The 21,559-nt window shown below is 40.0% G+C and overlaps 1 protein-coding gene across 2 annotated transcripts in view; it reads right to left on the minus strand.

The window, feature by feature from the left end:
* The window catches only part of dlg3 (discs, large homolog 3), a 96,652-nt gene that overhangs the window by 37,146 nt on the left and 37,947 nt on the right, over window positions 1-21,559 (minus strand). For both annotated transcript variants that reach the window (XM_079630331.1, XM_079630330.1), the window contains 2 exons: window positions 1,693-1,746; window positions 1,239-1,289 (listed from right to left, as the gene is read on the minus strand). In XM_079630331.1, the coding sequence (XP_079486457.1) occupies window positions 1,239-1,289; window positions 1,693-1,746 (105 nt within the window). The remainder of the gene's footprint in view (window positions 1-1,238; window positions 1,290-1,692; window positions 1,747-21,559) is intronic.

Here is a 21,559-nt window from a genome sequence, read left to right on the forward strand (position 1 = left end):
CAGTGAGCTTTCCATGCTCCAGAGCCACTGCGAGAGCTCCAACTAAAGAAGCGTTCACACCCACAGACCTTTTAACATGTGAGATCTTAACATAGTTTATTTAGGCCTCAGCGTACAGAAATGGCACTTACAGAACACCCTGCAATTATGCTGAAAGCTCAGAGATGCACCCAAATCCAACATCCACTGCTGTTTAATGAATGGCCTTTGCAGATAGATTTAGATTCATTTGCATTGAACAAACTTCAAATGTGAAAAGACTTTGCAATGTTAAAACCATGATAGTTCAGCACCTGTACTTAAGATCAATCGCATGGTATTATCAAAAATGGTACATTTTCAAAACTCTGTTAGTAGTCCATAAATATAATCAAAATGCAGTGTTTTCAAATGATCAAGAATTAATCTCAACTGTTTTAGGAATAATGAGAATAATAATGTAACTTTTGCACTACACCAAATAAGTGTAGTGTTTGATCTACACAAGACTGTAGATGTTCATACTGTAATACTTTTCATTATCATCTGTTTTCCTTTATGTCAATACATTTACCGGTAATTCAACTCTCATTTAAACCTACTGATTTAATGGTAATCTACAAAGAATGTAATATACGTAGATGGTGACACTTTATTTCGATAGTCCACTTTAGACATTCTACTAACTATAAGTAACTTTGCAGCTACATGTCAGCGAACTGCCATTAGAGGATTAGTAGACTGTCTGCTTAATATCTGTTAACTCTTTATTTTGTTGGTCCCCCAACAGATATTCTACTGACTAGAAGTAATTTGGCAACTACAAGTCAACTTGTTCTCCTAACCCGAACCCTAACACCTAACCATAACCTTACACTCTACTGACAGTCTACTACAGTCTACTAATACTCTAATGAGAGTTAGTTGACATGTACAGTAGTTGAAAAGTTACTTATAGTTAGTAGAATGTCTAAAGTGGACTATCGAAATAAAGTGTAACCCTATAGATTTTCATCAGGATTGATCATTATTTGTGTTTCTCAAGTATTGACAACTGTTCTAGTATTGACAGAAACCGAGGTGATGATCAGTTTTGATAATGTACCACTGAAGTTCAATTGCAGGCATTTACGTAGCTCAACATTTACTGCCATCTAGTGTCCAGGTCCTCATAGGTAGCATTGGTGGAGGAGAATACTGGCAAGTTATACAAGACACCCTAAAATAACAGACATATAACACAGCTGAATGATATTTACCCTCTCAAGAATGATCTCTTCATATTTATACATGCCATCACTCCCGTTCACCTGTAATAGACAAAAGAAAAATTGTTTAACAGACTCATAAACGAAATCATTAGGCATGAAGTAATGTTAACAAATTATACACAAGAAGGTCACAACTATCATTAATTATGTAAAAAGCAGAATCGCTATAAACTCAGCGCAATAAAAATGAGAGGTATGAATCATGTGCAAGGCATAGGGCTGATAAACACAGTCAAAGACTACTCATTATAACGGTTAAATAATAATTGCACTCTGCATTAAAGCCACATCTGCTGTGGTTTAATCTCTGCATATTTTTATTGTTATTATCTCATGTACAACAGGAAAGGTTTGGCCGGGCTGAGGGGGATAATTCCACGTGGCAGGCAGTCAGGCAGGCAGGCGCTACTGGGGGTGCTGAGAGCATGAAGCAGATACTTACATAAGGGCCTGCATCCAGTGAGTCTGCGTTCACAATGATGGGGGGAGGGTTTGCCTGTGAGATGAAGAGATGCACATTACCTCAGTGTGTGAGAATGGCGGCTCACACGTATGCACGCACACACACATACACGCAGTCATGAGGAGACAGTAAATGCATGCCATGGGAACAGTGGGTCTCAATAGAGCATGGTACATCATCGCCATGATGTGACGCTTCAGGGGGAAGAGTGAGGACAGGACTGGAGGTGTGAAGATTACAGACGGCCTGTGGTCTGCCGCTGAAAGAGAACTGCAGTCGAGCCGAGGAGAGAGTACTGTGTGCGTTTTTCCCCTCAGGCTAGTTTCATTTTTCATGTTTAAGCAATATCACATGAATATCAGCATGGATATGATTACACTACCGCTCAAAAGTTTGGGGTCAGTCAGAGATGTGTATTTTTTGGGGGGAAGAAATTAATGCTTTTATTCAGTAACGATGCATTAAAGTGATCAAACGTGACAGTAAATAGATTTACGTTGTTACAAAAGATTTCTATTTCAAATAAACGCTGAACTTTTGAACATTTTATTCATTTTTTTAAAGAAGTTTTTAACATCGATAATAAGAAATGTCTCTGGAACATTTTCAAATATATTAAAACAATATTTCAAAATATTACTTTTGTTTTAAATGTATTTTTGATCAATGAAATTCAGCTTACGTGAGCATAACAGACTTCAAAAAACAATCTTACCAACCCCAAACTTTTGAATGGTAGCGTACATTTAGTAACATTTTAGTCTTACATTTTAGATACAAAATGTGCAAACATTCTAAAATGTTTATTTTTGCTCTGGTAATAAAAAGAGTTCCAAATGAATGCAAAGTGGGATCATGTCCTTCCAAACCCAAAATTATAATTTTCTTCTTTAGATTAACACAAAAGGAGAAAAAAAAGAGGCAAAGAAAGACATAGACTAGGGGCTGTCAAGCTCAAAAAGGTCAAACGTTCTATAAAAACACCATGAGAGTACTTCATATGACATGTGCACAGGGGACCTGTAACCACAACTTAAATAAATGCATGGTTGCAAGTTAAAATTCTAACTTATTGTTTTAATAAAACCTTTTGAGTGTCAAACATTATTTTGTTGAGTTCTGCTGGCATAATCATGTTGATCATTACATCAACTTACGGTAATAATGTGTGTAAGTGTGTGTAAAATATTATATATATTGAAATTAGGCAGTGGATATCTAGTTCCCATCATGCTTTGCATAAGACTGGATAAGAAGAATAAATGTTGAAATTAAGAGTTATTTTATTTGTTTTGTTTTTTTATAGTGAAAGTAAAGACCTGTTAGTGTTTAATATCTTACTTGCCCAATAAATATACATGTTAAATAAGTTACGCTTATTTACGCTGATAGCTGTGGAACTGAAATATATTTAATTGGTTCCATGGCTACAACTCAAGTAGTAGTACAACTCAAAATATTATTATTACTTACTCTAATTCTACTCGAAGTTGTCATAACTAAAAAAAAATTAGGCAAAAAATTTTGTTGAGCCAACACGTAATCTTTTGGAGTGTGTGCTATATTTCAAGTCTGTTTGAGAGAATAAATAAAATGTAAGTACTTCATGTTTTTGGGAGATTGACAGTCACTGTCTACATTCATATACTCAAGAGCAGCTTGACCATTCTGCAGAATATTCTCATTGTGTTTCACAAAATAAAGCAAATAACACAGGTGCCAAATGACATGGGGGATGTGATGTGACAGACATTTTTGTAAACTAGTTCTTTATGTATAACAAAGAGGTGGGAGTGTACAAATTCATGTCATCCAGTAATTTTAGGTATACCATAGAATAGTCCATGCTCTTAACAAAACATATGAATGAACTGAGGCAGTGCACCAACTGACATTCATGGCCTTTCACATGCAAACCTTGTTGTGTTTGTGAGAATTGATCTGATTGATCTGTGGTGAGGTGATGCTGACAGGGCCGCCGGCTGACCAGTAGAGGAGATGGTCACTACCTCTCCACCCCCTTCAGTACTTGAGGAGTGAAGCACTAGATTATCACTCCAATTGATACTAAATCCCATAGAACTCTTGTAATCAAGCCACACACATTACCAACTAATCAGTGTTTATCTTGTTTTCCAGTAAAAATATAAACATTCTTGAAATGAGATAAACTTACTCAAGAAACAAAATTGTGCAAGATAACAGAATATAACTTTATTTTATTTATTTTTATTTTCATGTTTCTACCATAACTTAATTTGAGATTATGTTCTTTTCAGTGTTGTTATTGTTGACTAACTCAAACAAAAACTATTAGAAATTGTGGCAACACTTTACTTTATGTAGCTTTTACTGCATTATAAAGGGATGTGCATAATGTACATTTCATGGCATAATTAATGCATTGAAAATACTTTTATAATGAATTATAAAAAAAGGCTTTAAACAACGTGTTACTGAAATGGTTTCCGGGAATTGAAATCGAGAAGAAATAAAATATAAAAAATAATATTAGATGAAAAACTTAAACTTGTTGTCTTGTCATCCAACTGAAATAATTAAAGTTAAGTTGAAGTGCTATAATTACTAAAATATAAAGTACCGTACACAAAATTATAAATAAAAAATAAAAATAAAAGGTAATTCAATATATATTATTAAATACTATAATGGTATATAAATAATACTAAAATAAGACCTCATTGTTTTATCATGCACAATTACGATCCTGGATACATTTAGATTGCTTTAAGGATGTTTTGATATTTATTACTGGAAGACTGCAAGAAAAAAAGATTTTGCAGCACTTCTGCAATTTACCTCTCTTAGAAGCCTTGGCATGATAATCCACATAATATGTACAGTATAGTGAAACACATTTTTAATATCACTTGTAAACACATTTTTAAGATCACTTCTTTGACTGCTAAATTTGCATTGCGTACATGGGTAGAACTACTGCAGAAAGCTTTATATAACATTCAGCTATATTGCACAGATATTCACCCCCCTCACATTCCCTCTGGCTGTCACAGCAGCTGTGGCTGATTGCGTTTCAGTTGCAGACCCTGAATAATTTCTGTGCCTCTCTTAGGCAGTAAAGACCTGAAAAGACCATTTGAGTTACAAGAACACATTCTAAAAGCGTTTCCTACGTCACCATCTCTATTTTCACCTGACACTTCCATCCTCGTGACAGGTCTTCACAGGTGCAGACGGCACTCAGGTACAGCTAGCTCTCCAGTGTGAGAGGTTAGCGCAGCATCAGCTCTATCTAGACATCTGCAAACTGGGTGAAGACCTGCTCTTAAAGTTCGCTCTCTAGAAGAATCCGTATTGGTGAGCATATGCAATATTACAAGACTTCTGCTCTTGATTCGCTTATTTGTGTGCAAAAGCATCAGACGCCATTTTGTGTAAAAACTATTGGAAATCTGGATGCGAGTAATCTCATTATGATTTACATATTGAGTGCACTACATGCTGACTGATCCTAGTTGCATCCCAAATTATGAACAATACACTTTGTACTTACTGTACACGATACACTATGTACTCTGTCAGAGTGAATGTCTTAGAAGGGTAGTATCATTTTAAATAGAACAGTTAATGTTTATCCATTTGAAGGAAATGATCTTTCAACCCCACTGACTTGGTGCTTTACCACGTAGACAAAAACAACAATGATAGAATTTTAATTTCTGAGTGAAGTATTTTTCAACTGATCGATTCAGTCTTGTGAGGTAACCGTTCAAAAGTTTGGGGTTTTGGTAAGATTTTTAAATGTTTTTGAAAGCCTAGTTCACCAAGACGGCATTTATTTTATCAAAAATACGGTAAAAACAATCGTTTTCAGCATCATTACTCCAGTCTTGAGTGTCACATGATCCTTCAGAAATCATTCTAATATGCTCATTTGTTGCTCAAGAAACATTTCTTATCATTATCAATACTGAAAACAGTTTTGAGGAAACCGTAATTCATTTTATTTCAGTATACTTCGATCAATAGAAGAATAAGATTTACCTAAAATATAATTACTTTGTAACATTATAAATGTCTTTACTGTCCCTTTTGACCAATTGAATGCATCCTTGTTCATTAAAAGTATTCATTTATTTCCTTTTTTTTAATGGTAGTGTAAGCTATGAGAGGTGCCAGTTGTTGTCCATTCTCAGATGAATGCAAAACATCAGGGTATATGTGGGCTAATAAAATAGAAAGTTCACACTTTAAACATCAATTCTATCATTATCATCAACTCATTCAAAGTCTACCTCACACCACACCGAATAAAAGCCCAGGTTTCTCACTATTTGCTATTGCTAGTTGAATCAAGTTTCAAAAACAGGCATGAAAAGACGTTAGAGCCCTTTGACAAAAATAGACACACAGACATAAACCGGGAGCAAAATTACAATAATAAAAGGAACTAACTCATTTTATCTTCAGCATTGTGTTTTCAGTCAAACATCATTTTGATTTGTTTGTGAAAAGGCTTCTGACAAGTGCAACGCCCCCTTGTATAGTTGCAAAAGAGCATAACATAAGTGCACAATGTCTGCATAATGTGTCTGTACACCATGTAAGAACATCTTGGACAATGAATTATACTCATACGCAGCTGCACGTTGGCACGTTTGAGGACAGCTTTGCTAAAGTTAAAGGCCGAAGTGTATTTTAAAATCAATGCCGCCTTCTTCTCTCATCCACTGAGACGTTCCAGAACAGAGAATGTGATGCAAGGAAATAGGTGAATGTACAGCCATACAATACTATTAAGTCTCCAGATGCCATTAAGCATGAAATGTGTTGCTGTAATAACACAACAGACCTCCTACGCTATCGGGTCCTTAAACGCATCAGCAAAAGCCATCGTCGTGGTCTAGGGGATATGGGCAGTAATCGCTATGTTTCTATCATGCAACATAAGCAAACGAGATAAAGGAGGATGATAATCTCAGATGCAGTAATCCGGGACGCTGCCGCTGTCTTTGGAGGAGCCGGTGGATGAATGTGCAGCGGTATCACTGAGCTATATGACAGCGATATGTGACCTGAAGTGTCCATGTCCTGAAGAGAGGCTTATACCATCACTGCTCATACTCTCTATCCCAGATTAAAAAGCAGAGGGATGACGGAGAGGTGAGATGGTGGAGTCACATAGGGGCGTCACCAGCCCTGGGCTTTCTGGGATAAAGTCATACAGATTTTTGCTTTCTAGCCTCTAATCTTTTTTCCACCCTACACAACTGCCCATTGTTATGCAGTGAGATATTCAAAACAACCTCCAGCCCGCTGTATATACCAAGGTTTTTCAGTAAAAAAAAAAAAAAAAAAGAGCACAACTATGAGAAGCATGATGGAGCAGCAGTAGTGACAGTCTCTTAATGCTCTGAGCAGACCGGGTCTGATTGAAGATTCATCTGAGCCAGCCAAATCGCTGTGACAGGGGCAGGTGAGCAAGTGGTGCCACAGCTGGCGGAGGCTAGCCACAGCTAATCATACAGCTTACATTCACCTCAAAGTTCAAAAAGAAACTTCTGTCATCATTTACTCACACTCTTAGAAGAAAAGGTTCTATGCAAAACCTTAAAGGTTTCTGTCAGGTGCTTCATATGTAGAATATTTTAGGGGTTCCATCATGGGATCATTGTATGGTTTTAGTTTTAATCGATTCATTTAGTTTTAATTCAATTACATTTCATGAATTAAACATTTTGTAAACATACTTTTTCACATGAAAGTATTATTCAATCATTTGAGACATTTCTCCGTATGTAGAACCTTAAAATTGAGACAAGAATCCTATAGGGTTCTATATAGAACACCACTGAAGGGTGAAGAGTGCACCCTTATGTTGTTCCAAACCTGTATGACTTTCAAAACATGTTTTTGTCTATGTTTTTGACATTCTTCAAAATGTCTTCTTTATATTCCACAGAAGAAAGTCATACAGGTTTGGAACAACATAAGGCAAAATAATTTTCATCTCATGAAATATCCCTTTATTGATATGATCATTACGAACATTAAACATGGAAGGCTAACCTAATTTTATTTTATTTCTGACAAATTATCAATGGCGTAAAGTTGATGAAATCAATATGGATAATATTTAGTTCCTTTAATGCTTATTTGTGTTCTTTTTGTGAATGATTTATCAGTGCTATGCCAAACTGTCATCATTATTTTTTTTAAAATGTAAATGTAAAGACAAATTCTTCTTACTTGTTTAACCCTGTCCCTCCAACCATCTGGCTTAATTCTAGTACATAATTCCTACTTTTCATAATCCAATCAATTACAGATGGATATTACTCCCGCCATAAATGTCCCTCATTGAATATATTGTTTCAGTTTGAAATGTCGGATTACAAAAATAAAATGCATTGCAAACCTCATTTAAAGCCACTTTTAAGAGTCTTTTAAAGTCCACCTGTGGTGAAAATCCAGCTTTTAATGTTGTTTATATGTCTATGTGGTGTTTTTAATATGTTTTAAGACAAACCATGTGCAAATTCATAAGGACTGCACAATGTGACACAGCAAACACCATTGCTGAGTATTTTCTCCTTAAAACTGCAGTAAATCAAAGACAGTCTCAAAAATGCGGTTTGAAATCGGTTTAAAATGAAAAATGTGTCCCTCAAAATAATTGCCCTTTTATTAAATTTCTTTCTTCTGTGAAACATAAAAAAATACTTACTTTTTTATCTATAAAATGTCAATGGTATGCAAAATAATCTTATTTATAATATCTTATTTTGTGTTTCACAGAAGAAAGACAGTTTAGAACGACATGAAGGTGAGTAAATCATGACAGAATTTCCGTAGGGATGATTCCCCTGGACAAGAATCCTGACAAGATTCCAGATGCTTACAAGACCTCTGAACGCTTGTGCAGTCACATAAGACTGGCTCGAGAGAGGTGAGAATAGAGAAACGGTAAGAAGAAAGAGTTACAAACAGCACAAGGCTGGAGGGTGTCCAGATGTGGCAGAAGGGAAAGTCTAAAGGGTACGAGAGGGATTAGACAAATCTGGATTAGGTTACAATAAATCCCTTAATTTCCTTTTAATTCAATGTCTAATCATTAAAGGCTGTTTTTTATCAGCCAGCTGTCACTGCTCCGTTATCTCCAGCTGCAACACACAAACACACACGTACGCGCGCGTAATCGAGAAAGCACATCGCGTCTGAACATCCGTTCCAATACTGTAAACACAATTTGACTTTCATCTACTTTTTTCAAACTCTGTCTCTTTGGGCTTCTTGTCTTTTTCTTAACAAACCTCTGTAACATATACAGAACTGCTGTCAAATTGTAATATCTCCATGTGTGTCCACTGATGGCTCATCTGCCAGAACTGTCTCCATCTGTTGCAACCTAGGAAAATCAATGAATAAACATGTCTCTGTATCTCGAGTCAATACTCTGGATAGGCAGCTCATTTATTGTAACTGTTGCTGTAGCTTCAGTTTGCTCATTAGAGGAGTGAATTTGCATTAGCTCTCTGCGCAATTGCCCCTGTCAGGCTTTCCTAATTGGACTTGGCCAGAGACCCTTGGGACCGCAATCCGACAAAGGCTCTCACTGAATCAAGGCAAGCACCGGGGCAAGCGCTTCATCCAAATTGTTAAATAATCAATGTGTTACTATGGCAACAGCTACTCTGGCCTCTGCATTGACTGGAAGGAACGGGCAGAGTCCGCCCTCCCTCGTTCATCTCGCTCAGGACATACACTGGCGACGACACCATGACAGTGGTCCGTTCTAGCCACAAAGTGCGATTAACATGCCCACCCAGGCACATTCGGTTCATTCAGTTTTTGGGTGTGACCATGTTGGTATCAGTACACTCTTGACATTTTAAACCATATATCAATTTCATTTCTAAACGCTCTAAATAAAGGAGAGCTCCTGTTTCAAAAAGAGTATATACAGGACAGGATAATCACACACATTATTATACAGTAGCCTCCTTTAATGTATGTTTCTTTTAAATAATAATACACATTTTAATACAACTACCAGTATTCGTATTTGTTATTACATTTTTCATATACATATATATTTGTGCTGTCAAATTGATTAATTGATTCATCGCATCTAACATAAAATGTTGTTTATATATGTGTGTACACACACACACACACACACACACACACACACACACACACACACACACACACACACACACACACACACACACACACACACACACACACACACACATATAGATATATAGATATAGATTTATATATACACACACATCCTCTATATAATATAAATATAAATATGATAATATATATATACACACATATTACATAAACTTAGATGAGATTAAATGATTTGACAGCACTAATATATATTATCTATTATTATTGTTAAATGTTATTATATAGGCTACAGTATATATACTGCTCTAACTGCATCCTTTAAATTACATCCCATCATGAAGGCAGTTCTGTCAGATACTGTATGCTAAGATGTGTGCTCTGTGCTTCAAGTCATCCTGCTTGATATAGAGGCAAGATACACAGAGAGAGAAATCCATTTGGAGGGTGAATAATGGCTCGTTTCCACAGAGTGGTACGGTACAGTACAGTATGGTACGCTATTATTTCCGTTCCGATTGCCAGAATTGTCAGAATGGTACCAAAATACCCAACCGTACCGTACCACTTTTTCGGGACCCTTTCGTTGGGGTACCTAGCACAGTAGTCCGGTGCTTAAAGGGTGGAGCTAGACTCACTGCAGAACGTTGATTGGTTGACAGAGAATCGTCACTTGTGCATAACTGCAAGGGGAATGACGACACAAGCGTATTGTACTATACTGTACCGTACTGTACCGCTCAGTGGAAACGAGCCATAACTCACATGCTTCATGAACTAGAAACTACAGGAGACCTAGGAGGGTCTAGATCAGAAGTTCTCAACTGCTGGTTTGGAACCCACAAATGGGCCGCAGGTTTGTTCTGATAGGATTACGGACAGGAAAGAAAAAGAAAAACAATGCTAAATTAAAATAAAGTAGTGCAACTGTTCCCATGTCTACATTCAACACAGCTTACAGGTTTGGGTCACTACTTGATATACTGATGCAAATCCAGCGCTCTAGATGTGGCTATGTAAAGTGTTTTATGCTGAATATGTAGGAAACTAAGATAGAAGAGTAGCTACTCATAGATCCTCTCTTTTTGAGTCTCAATGGGTTTTATAAGCCACGCTGCAATTCAATCAATAATACTTAATTACCATGCACCCAACATTGCGCTAGGGTACAGGTGCTCACGGACACCAGAAGGGGGAAGTCAGAGACACTGGAATGCATGTGGTAGAGAGGAAAGATGGACATCAGAAAGACTTTTTGTTTTTGTATTTTCTAGAACATGCAGAAACATGTTGCAGGTTCTTTAATGCATCTGGGAAAATGTGCCAATCAAGTCCAGACAGGACTTAAAAAAGGGAAATTAATTTTGGCTACCGTAGCACCGAACGTAAATAAACGAACGGGTTAGTTCGGCCAAAAATTATAAAAATTTTGTTATAATTTCTCACCCTCATGTCAATAAATAAATAAATATAAAAACAAAAATAAACACCCACCTTGGTAGGATTTTAATTTTGGTCTGTTTGGCTTCAAAAAAATGTTTTTTTTTTTTGTATAGATATGTAATAGACCTTTTTCATGGTTTTTTTTTTGTTTTTTTCTGTTTAGAGCTTGATGTATGGAAAGAACTATAATAATCCTTCGAAAATGTCTATTTTGCGTTTCACATGAAAAAAAAAAAATAACAGCATACGGTATGACAGATTGTAATGTAAATAATGACAGATTTTTTATTTTGGGAACTGATTTTGAACTAACCTTTTAGGAATTGAATTACCGTGATGGTATGGGTCCTTACGTCCCACTCCCAGTCAGGAGGGGTTTTTTTCTCCATCCTTTTTGCAAAGTTACTGAAGCATGTCCTGGCTGTGTGTTCTGTTTTGGTCATGGTAAGCTGCTCCAAATGAGCCTCAGCGAGGTCACCAGTCTGACCTTCATATAGCGCTAAAAGATGATATTAAATATTACATGCTCTATAAATAAACAGAGCTAGCCTGAGAGTACAAACAAGTGTGCCTTTAACGTCTGCGGTATGTGATGTATGGCGAGTTATGCAGCGTCAGTCTGACTAGCGGGGGGAGCCGGTTGACGAGGAACACATCAGCAGAATAAGGGTTAATAATCCAATCTACCCTGCCCTGTCTGATCACACTGTTGCCAGGTTACGTGAACCACTGCAGCAGCAGTGCTGTAATCATCTCTATCATTACACTGCGAACACTGCCTCAGTCACCATTGAGATGAGAAGTCAGAGTGCTCTGCATTCTATCACAACAGGCTGAGAGAGAATCTGATGCAGGGATGTGATACGCCACTGTGTCTGCTATGGAGATTTATACTAACATGTAACCGTACTTAATTACAATTCATATAGAGTGAATGAAACGAATGACAAGTGCTGTTTCGAGTCACTTCTTCACTGCTAACTGGCTGGTTGCTACCCCTTGTTGCTAAGCTGAGAGCTGTGCCCACTCCACTGCGTGGTGTCCTGTGCCAAAAACAAGGAATAAAAATGATTTTTTTCTCTTTTTCTTTTGAAATCGGTGTTGTCCAGGTGTCATTATGAGAAATGTGACTTCAGGACTTGTGCTCTCTTTTTAAAGTTTGCCCAAAAAAGCAAATTCTGCCATCATTTACTCATATTGTTCCAAACCCAAATTACTTTCTTTCATCCAAGAAACACAAAAAGAGACGTTTTGATGAATGTTTACGCTTCTCTTTTCCATACAATGAAAAAAGGAACCAGGGACTGGCAAACTTTAAAGAGGTATTATGCTTTTCCACTTTTCAACTTTAGTTAGTGTGTACTGTTGCTGTTCGAGCATAAAAAAAAAGATCTGCAAGGTCACAAAGCTCAAAGTCCACTCCAAAGGGAGATATTTTATTTAACAAAAGTAATTTGGACTACAATGCGATTTTTCCAGGCTTTTTGAAGTCATAATGTTACTCATTTAAATAATCCCCGCCCACGGAACACGCAGAAAAGTGGACAAGGCCTGGTTGAGCTGCTGCTATGTCAAAGAGACACAACTCATTTGTTTGACCTTCCTGAGGCTGACAAAGTGGTTAGCATTGCAAGGTTAACATTTATTTTAAACACTGTTCCTAGAGATTATAATCCCAACGTTTATCTGTGCTGCACGTTTTACAGAGAACAGCTTGAGTACCTACCTGAAAGTACAATGTAAGCTAAGCACAAAAGCTTCTCCTGAAATGGAGCAGATTCCACTTTGTCGGGACAATCTGTTGTAAGTATTATTGTAAGTTATTATTTACAGTTGCGTTTTCTATTAACAGTTCCAAAAGTTGTATGTTGTTGCTAAGCTCGCCTGCTAGCCTACATGCATATATATATATTTATATACTGTAATATATATGGTAATATAATAACCATATGTATATATATATATATATATATATATGGTTATTATATTATGTATAAGTTTATGATTATTAAAATGACTTTTAATAATAATGAATAATGTTTTTTGAATTAAGTTAAGCTTTTGTTATTTTTGCTCATTTTAAGCATTTGTTCATTTTACAGTTAGTAAATTAATAACACATTTTTGCAATGAACAGGTTTCAAAAGACACGAGGGTGAGTAAATTATGACTATCCCTTTATGAAACACAATAGTGACTGTAATTGCCCGTGTAGCGAATAGCCTGTGATACATCAGCTTTGCTCTAGCAGGCCTTATCCTCACAGATCATGACCTTGCTGCATGTTGCTTCTCCAGCAGTCACTCTGGCGATCCATAACGCTCCGTGCAGCAGACGTGATTCACAGGCTCAGACATTACTGTCTCTGTAAGCTTATTCTGCGAGCAGCTCGGGCCACCTGAAGGCAGCACAGAGACGAGCACAGACACAGTTGGCACCGGAGCGCATAGCAGCGGCGTCGAGCTCACGGTGAACGCTGTTCAATACTTTGAGAGCTGTGGTAAAAACAACAAGGACAGAGGGCACCTCTGACTTACTCCATGTTCCTCTCATTCATTCTCCTTCTCTCTCCGCTCTTCTGAAGCCATGACTGTGAAATCAGGGCTACATCCCTGGACTTCATCACGCCCACGTCGCTTCATTCACTTCGTGTGCCTGCCTTCAGTTTGGCTGACCAATTTGTGTAGGTGTCGAAATTGAAGAATTACAGTAAGTAGGACAACAGCAAGAACGACAGTAGAAAAACAAGTGCTGTGCCACTACTTTCTGTGTGCAATTATGAATACATTCATGAGGACGTGTATCCATATGCTGGTGTATTTACTGCCAAATAGCAGTGAAAAGAGGCTTTGTTTTAAATGTTCGTATCACATCAGGAAATGCCAAAACGATCTGCCTCCCACGGAGGGGCCAGATTTGCAGTCTCTCTTGCACACCTTGGACAGGAGACAGAGAATATCAGAGCTTAAGCCCCATAGCGAAGATCTCCACTGTGACCGTCACTGACTTTCATGTTGTTGTTTTATCACAGCCAGTGATCTGAGAACACACAGACCATTCGTAATCAGAAGAGGAGGAACTTTTAATATGACGTATAGAGAATATGATTCAGTCCATCAGAGAGGTGATGTGGGCCGAGTGTTATGGTTAGGTAAAAGGAAAGTGACCTAGAATTAAATAGAGTTCTAATATCAGCATATTTCATACATATCAAAGAGGCACAATTTTATTTTGTTCACAGTCATTTACAGTATTCACCATCTATTTCTGTTATGCAATAACCTGGTCCATATGGAGAAACAAAACTCGAACATTCACACATTTCCACACAAACTCCCCTCGTGTGTTCATTTTTGGCTCGTTCGATCATGCCGTACCATGTCTAAACAGGCTGCATGTTGCAGAATATTACAGATTTGACTAAAATCAGCAAAGAAATGCAAAACAAAAATATTAAAAGTGAGAGGAAAAGTCATTTATAATGTTACACAATTTTTCTATTTCTAATAAACAGTTTTTTGTTTTTTTACTTTCTATTCGTCAAAACTCTCAAATAAAATGTCACGGTTTCCACAAACATACTAAGCAGCACAATTGTTTTGAACATTGATAATAATAAGAAATGTTTCTTTAACAGCAAATCAGCATATTTGTCACAGTGTCTGTTGTGTTTCCACTGGGTGTCCACTAGAGGACCCTTCCTTCCTGTCTCCATTCATCCTGGAACCACATTTCCCATAATCCTTGTTTGTTCCCATCACTTGTGATTGCACCCAGCTGTTCCCATTTATGTTGTTAGTGTCTGTGCATAAATACCCTGTCTGTGTTAGTTCATGTCACGCGACATTATTGTATGTCACACACGGTTTCAAGTCTGTTCTTGCTTGTTTTGTTTATTTGTTATCTGACTGATTAAATGGTTTTCGACACTGGCATGGAGGACTACGATTCTGATTATTTGGACTTTGACTATTGCATGGATGATGATTATTTGGATTGCCCTGATTACCATGTTGCTGCGTTTGGATCCACCCATTTCTCCGCTAGCGATCGTGACAGAATGACTCCGTCCACAAATGGATCCAGCAGCATGAACATTTTGCAGACTTTTGCGTTTGTGGTCCGCCAAAGGGAGGAGGCCATGACGCTCAGGTTTCCTAAAGACCTTTCGTTCGACGACAGAGAGTCTTTTAGAGGAGAGCGTCTGGCCAGATTTTCGGGGACCCGTGGAGCTCGCAGAGGAGGAAGTACTAGAGGTGAGCCCCGGACCCAGTCTCTACTTCGGTCTTCCTTCGACCATGGTTCGGTGATGCGCAGCCCAGAACACCCTTCGTCGTGGGTCCTGTCCAGTCCTGAACCTGCACCTCGCCAGAAGGGACGACGGAGGAGGAGGAAGATTTCCCTTCTCTCTAACGTTCCGGAGGTCGTGTCAGTACAGACTGCTGTGGTACCGAGGGTTGTTCCCGTGCAGTCCGTGGTCATCCCAGAGACGGTTCGCGTCTCATCTTCACCACTGCTTCCGTCCGGCGCAGTGCCTTCACCGCTGGTTCCGTCCAGCACAGCGCCTTCACCGCTGGTCCCGTCCAGCACAGCGCCTTCACCGCTGGTCCCGTCCAGCACAGCGCCTTCACCGCTGGTCCCGTCCAACACAGCGCCTTCACCGCTGGTCCCGTCCAACACAGTGCCTTCACCGCTGGTCCCGTCCGGCACAGTGCCTTCACCGCTGGTCCCGTCCGGCACAGTGCCTTCACCGCTGGTCCCGTCCGGCACAGTGCCTTCACCGCTGGTCCCGTCCGGCACAGTGCCTTCACCGCTGGTCCCGTCCGGCACAGTGCCTTCACCGCTGGTCCCGTCCGGCACAGTGCCTTCACCGCTGGTTCCGTCCAACACAGTGCCTTCACCGCTGGTTCCGGTCAGACCTACAGAGCCTGCGCTTCACGTCCCGTCTGCTCAGCCAAATTCGGTGGTCCGAGAGGATCCGACTTCAGGGGTCCCAGGTCCAGTTGTCCCAGAACGGTTCACTCTCCCTGCAGCGCCCCCAGTGGTGGCCGAGGAGTCTATAAAGCCTGTTCGCTCTCGAAAGCGGAGGAGGAGGAGGAGAGCTTCCGGTCAACCACGAGGCCTGGAGGTTGTTCTGAGGCCCGGGCCACCCAAGCGTCTCACCCTGACGGCGCCACCCAAGCGTCTTGCCCTGATGGCGCCACCCAAGCGTCTCGCCCTGACGGCGCCACCCAAGCGCCTTGCCCTGCCGGCACCGCCCAAGCTCCTTGCCTTGCAAGCGCCGCCCAAGCTCGTCACGTCTGCCGATCCAGAGACGGTTCACGGCACATCGGTCGATCCAGAGACTGTTCACGTCACGTCGGTCAATCCAGAGACTGTTCACGTCACGTCTGTCGATCCAGAGACTGTTCCTGAGCCGGTCTCTGTTTCCGTACCTGAGCCGGTGTCTACTCCGGTATCTGCTCCCGTGCCTGAGCCGGTGTCTGCTCCGGTGTCTGTTCCTGTGCCGGAGCCAGTGTCTGTTCCTGTGTCTGCTTCTGTTTCTGAGCAGGTATCAGTTCCTAGTCCTGAGCCGGGGTCTGTACCAGAGCAACCGATGTCTGTTCCTGGGTGGATGTCTGCTCTTGTTCCTGGGTGGATGTCTGCTCTTGAGAGGGGACGTCTCCGCCATGGCCGCCCGAGGGGACGTCTCCGCCATGGCCACCTGAAGGATTTTCTCCGCCGTGGCCGCCTGATGGGTCGTCTCCGCCGTGGCCGCCTGATGGGTCGTCTCCGCCGTGGCCGCCTGATGGGTCGTCTCCGCCGTGGCCGCCTGATGTGTCGTCTCCGCCGTGGCCGCCTGATGGGTCGTCTCCGCCGTGGCCGCCTGATGTGTCGTCTCCGCCGTGGCCGCCTGATGGGTCGTCTCCGCCGTGGCCGCCTGATGTGTCGTCTCCGCCGTGGCCGCCTGATGTGTCGTCTCCGCCGTGCCCGCCTGATGTGTCGTCTCCGCCGTGGCCGCCTGATGGGTCGTCTCCGCCGTGGCCGCCTGATGGGTCGTCTCTGCCGTGGCCGCCTGATGGGTCGTCTTTGCCGTGGTCGCTCGAGGGGACGTCTCCGCCCTGGCTGCCCGATGGACTACCTGCTCCAACCCTGGCCACCTGAAGGGTCGTCTCCGCCCAGACCGCCTGATGGACTACCTGTTCCGCCCTGGTTGCCTGAAGGGTCGTCTCCGCCCAGGTCGCCCGATGAGCTGTCATCCCCTGTGTCCATTCCCTCCCATGGTCCTGGCCCTCCGTCCCTCCCCCTGATCCCCCACAGTTCCACCTCCCTCCTGGACTGTTGAGTTTTGTTTTCTGTCATGGAGCGTCTGGTAGCCGCTCCGTAGAGGGGGGGTTATGTCACAGTGTCTGTTGTGTTTCCACTGGGTGTCCACTAGAGGTCCCTTCCTTCCTGTCTCCATTCATCCTGGAACCACATTTCCCATAATCCTTGTTTGTTCCCATCACTTGTGATTGCACCCAGCTGTTCCCATTTATGTTGTAAGTGTCTGTGCATAAATACCCTGTCTGTGTTAGTTCATGTCACGGAGTCATTATTGTATGTCACTTGTCAACTCTAAGGTCTGTTCTCGGTTTTTGTTCTTGCTTGTTTTGTTTATTTGTTATCTGACTGATTAAATGGTTTTCGACACTGGCATGGAGGACTACGATTCTGATTATTTGGACTTTGACTATTGCATGGATGATGATTATTTGGATTGCCCTGATTACCATGTTGCTGCGTTTGGATCCACCCATTTCTCCGCTAGCGATCGTGACAATATTAGAATGATTTCTGAAGGATCATGTGACACTGAAGAATACATATTAAAATACAAAACAGTTATTTTAAATGGCAATTTAATTTCAATTTTGATCGACTAAATTCTGATTTGGTGAACATAAGAGACTTCTGTCAAAAGAACTACAAAAATCGCATTCACCATTGACTAAATGTTTGAAGGGTAGTGTATTTCAATGAAAACATCACAAACACAAAGCAGTGTTAAAATGCTTTTAAGCTGAGTTATAATGAGGTCCAGTCCAGTTGAAGACCTGATCATATTTTAGGGCTTTATGACTTTCTACTTCCGTGATCCACGCTAGTAAGAGTCACACTAAAAAACACTCAAATAAAGCCAATTGAAACGGCAAAGGATTTACGGCTTAAAGGACAGGAACAGGACATTACGAAGATGATTAGAAATTTATTACTAAAACATGAAAGATGGGATTGGGATCGAACAAGAAAAAACATCATTATCTCTACGGGGATCGAATACCTCAAAGGACCAATCAAAAACAATCAGTCTGAATTCTACATGTGCACCCAGGTCACTTTTTCAACAGATCCAATGTCAAACAGTTTTATTCAAGCTAACAACCCTCCTATATTGTTCCAAGACTTTTTACTTGGGTTTGAGCTTTATTTAATAACTCATAACCAAAAGTAATTACATAAATGACTCTTGCTCATTATTCCATATTCTCAGTGGACGGTTTGACGAGAGAATATGCTCAGAGGATGTAAATTGTATTTAGAGCTGTCAAGCAATCAGCCTTTTTAAACAGAAACATGCTGGGAGGTTCATACAGTCCCCATAATCTATGTCATTCATCACCTTTCCTTTCACTGAACAGTTAAAGAAAACGCAAAGTGCTGCTCTTTTTCAGGGCTGTGTCGGGAGGTTCAAAATGTCACGGCGGCCTCACGTCCCCTGAGGTTTAAGCATTAAAAATGTGGCATGCTGTCACCGGGATGTCACGAGGGATGCTCTGTGAATAACCACACACAGTCAGCCGAACACCGATGGCAAAAATGATTTTAGAGAGTTCACGATAAGTGGACCTCTGTTGCGTCACTCTCTCAGGTTCAACCGCTGGCCTTCGCCATCACGAGCTCTGCAGAGATTCTGATGAGCATTTGCAGGGCTTGGATTTGGCTGATTATATAATTGGAATTTTAATGTGGAATATTAATCCACTGAGGGCCCACATTCAGTTTTATAAGCTGGCTGATCAGGATCTACTACAGCAACTCCAGCAGCCTATTCAACGCTCAGCGACTCTCTGTGTTACACAAGCAACACTCCTGTAAGCCAGTACACTAAAATAGTGCAAACTCACAATATAGTGGCATTCCCAAATATTACCATGGGGGTTAATATGCAGCGTGATTATCCTGCAATTTACTGAAGAGCTTACGTAAGTGGTCATGGATGTACAGGTACATTTTTGGGAGCATGCGCCTCCACAAAGAAAACTGCTTAATAAACATACAAAATGAATGTCAAATAATGTCACAAATAGCTGATTTAAATAAAGCAAATAAGATAAAGAGAAATAGATATTCAAATGCTATAGATATATTATGAAAAATATAAACGACAATATAATGCACAAATGTACAAATTATTATTCATTTTCAGATTTGCTAAATATTTAATTTAACAGTGTAACATTATTATTGTTTTTAAAGATTTAAAAGTAATAACTGCAATCTTTAAGTTATCATTCATCTAAATGTCAAAAATCGATATGGAAATCCCCCCCCCCCCCCCCCATTTATAAGTAAATGCCAAATGACCTGGTTCAAGTACTTAATATATTTAACATGTGTAACAATTAATCATGTTATATTAATCACACAAGATTAATATAACATCAGAGCTAGAGGGAATAAAGGCCCTACGCCTTTAATGGGTGCCTACGTTTTCTTTCTTTTTGTTTTGTTTTCACTCTTCTGTTTCCCTGTAATACCACACTGCCACGAAGTCGCGATGACTAATGTAAAATAATAAAGTATTTTAGGTCTACAAGACAAAAATACAGCAGAAACATCTAGTGTGTGCTCTAGCATCTCTGCGTCTCACCAACATGTCACAGGTTTCTGAGGCTTTTGCAAATAACCAAGCAAATATAATGACAAAAAACAGTATAATACAGCACCTGTCAAAAGTTTGGAAACATTGCAATTTTTTATGCTTTTAAAATAAGTCTCTTATGTTCACCAAGGCTGCATTTATTTAATCAAAAATACAGTAAAAACATTAATATTGTGAAACATATATTTATATTAAATTATTTAAATTAATTAATAATCATTTAACCATAATTTTTCATTTTAAGTGTATACACGTCTTTCTGTAATTTTTTATTTTACCAATAATTTTTCAGACAGATTGTAATGGTCATGGATTAAAAAACAAATGTCTGCTCATGTTTTCGATCAAGCATTTCCTTGAAAGTACATTGGCAATCGACCTACAGATATCAACACTCTACAGCTCCTACTTGAGGTGTAAATGAACTAAAACAAGCCCCCCCGTACAAAACTCAAGTGTTAAATCAAACACAGCCTGCAAACCATGTAACGGCGGGCCGATAATCCAGCACGTTATCTGTACAGGCTCGGCACAACCCTCTAGTAGCTGTGGCCTGAGGCAGCTGGGACTCTCAGATATCAGGGATGTTCTGCTTGATTTGTATCTCTCTGGAGAGGAAGAGTGAGTGAGCAAGTCTGTGTTGTGTGCAAGGGGATATATACATGCAAACCGTTATTACTCCATCAAGCCAATGTCCAATGAAGCCAATGAAATGTGTTAGAAAAAAATAACAGCTTCAACCTCTATAGGGACAAAGATCTGATTAAAAGGCTGGATTACATTAGTGTGCCCTCATGTGCGATATCACGATTATTTACACAATCTGCTTTTGAAGAAATATCGTAGTATCATGCTACAGTGCATATTCTATCAGTTGCAGTTTTTGCGCCTCCGTCCCAACACACTGTACAACACGACGTACATTCACATCGCGTGTTAAAGCAGAGGTTACGCGTACGTGACATTGCAGTTATTCACAATCACTAAAGTTTATTATTTACATAGCCTTGCCGGTTAAAAATATTTTATTCGCACACTGTTCTGACATGCGCTTTTCTGAGCGTGCACACTAAAAGCCTGTCAAACAGAACGTGAGAACTAAACTAAGTCATCTTTCGCATCTTATTGCGCTTAAACTGTCAAATACACACATTGTTTACATAAACACAGTCGTCTTAAAGCGACAGAAGTAAACCTGCTGCCGCTTGTCATTAATGTTAAACAAACAACAAAAGACAAAGACAAAAACACTTCATGCTCTTCACTAAATCACTTCAGTAGCTTTAATAAGAATCAGTGGATATATAAGTTATACAGTCTATGTAGTGTTTAATTTTTACATTTGTTATAGATTTCTTGAATGCTATTGTGAAAAAA

The sequence above is a fragment of the Phoxinus phoxinus genome, assembly GCF_949152265.1.
Source record: "Phoxinus phoxinus genome assembly, chromosome: 12".
NCBI lineage: Eukaryota > Metazoa > Chordata > Actinopteri > Cypriniformes > Leuciscidae > Phoxinus > Phoxinus phoxinus.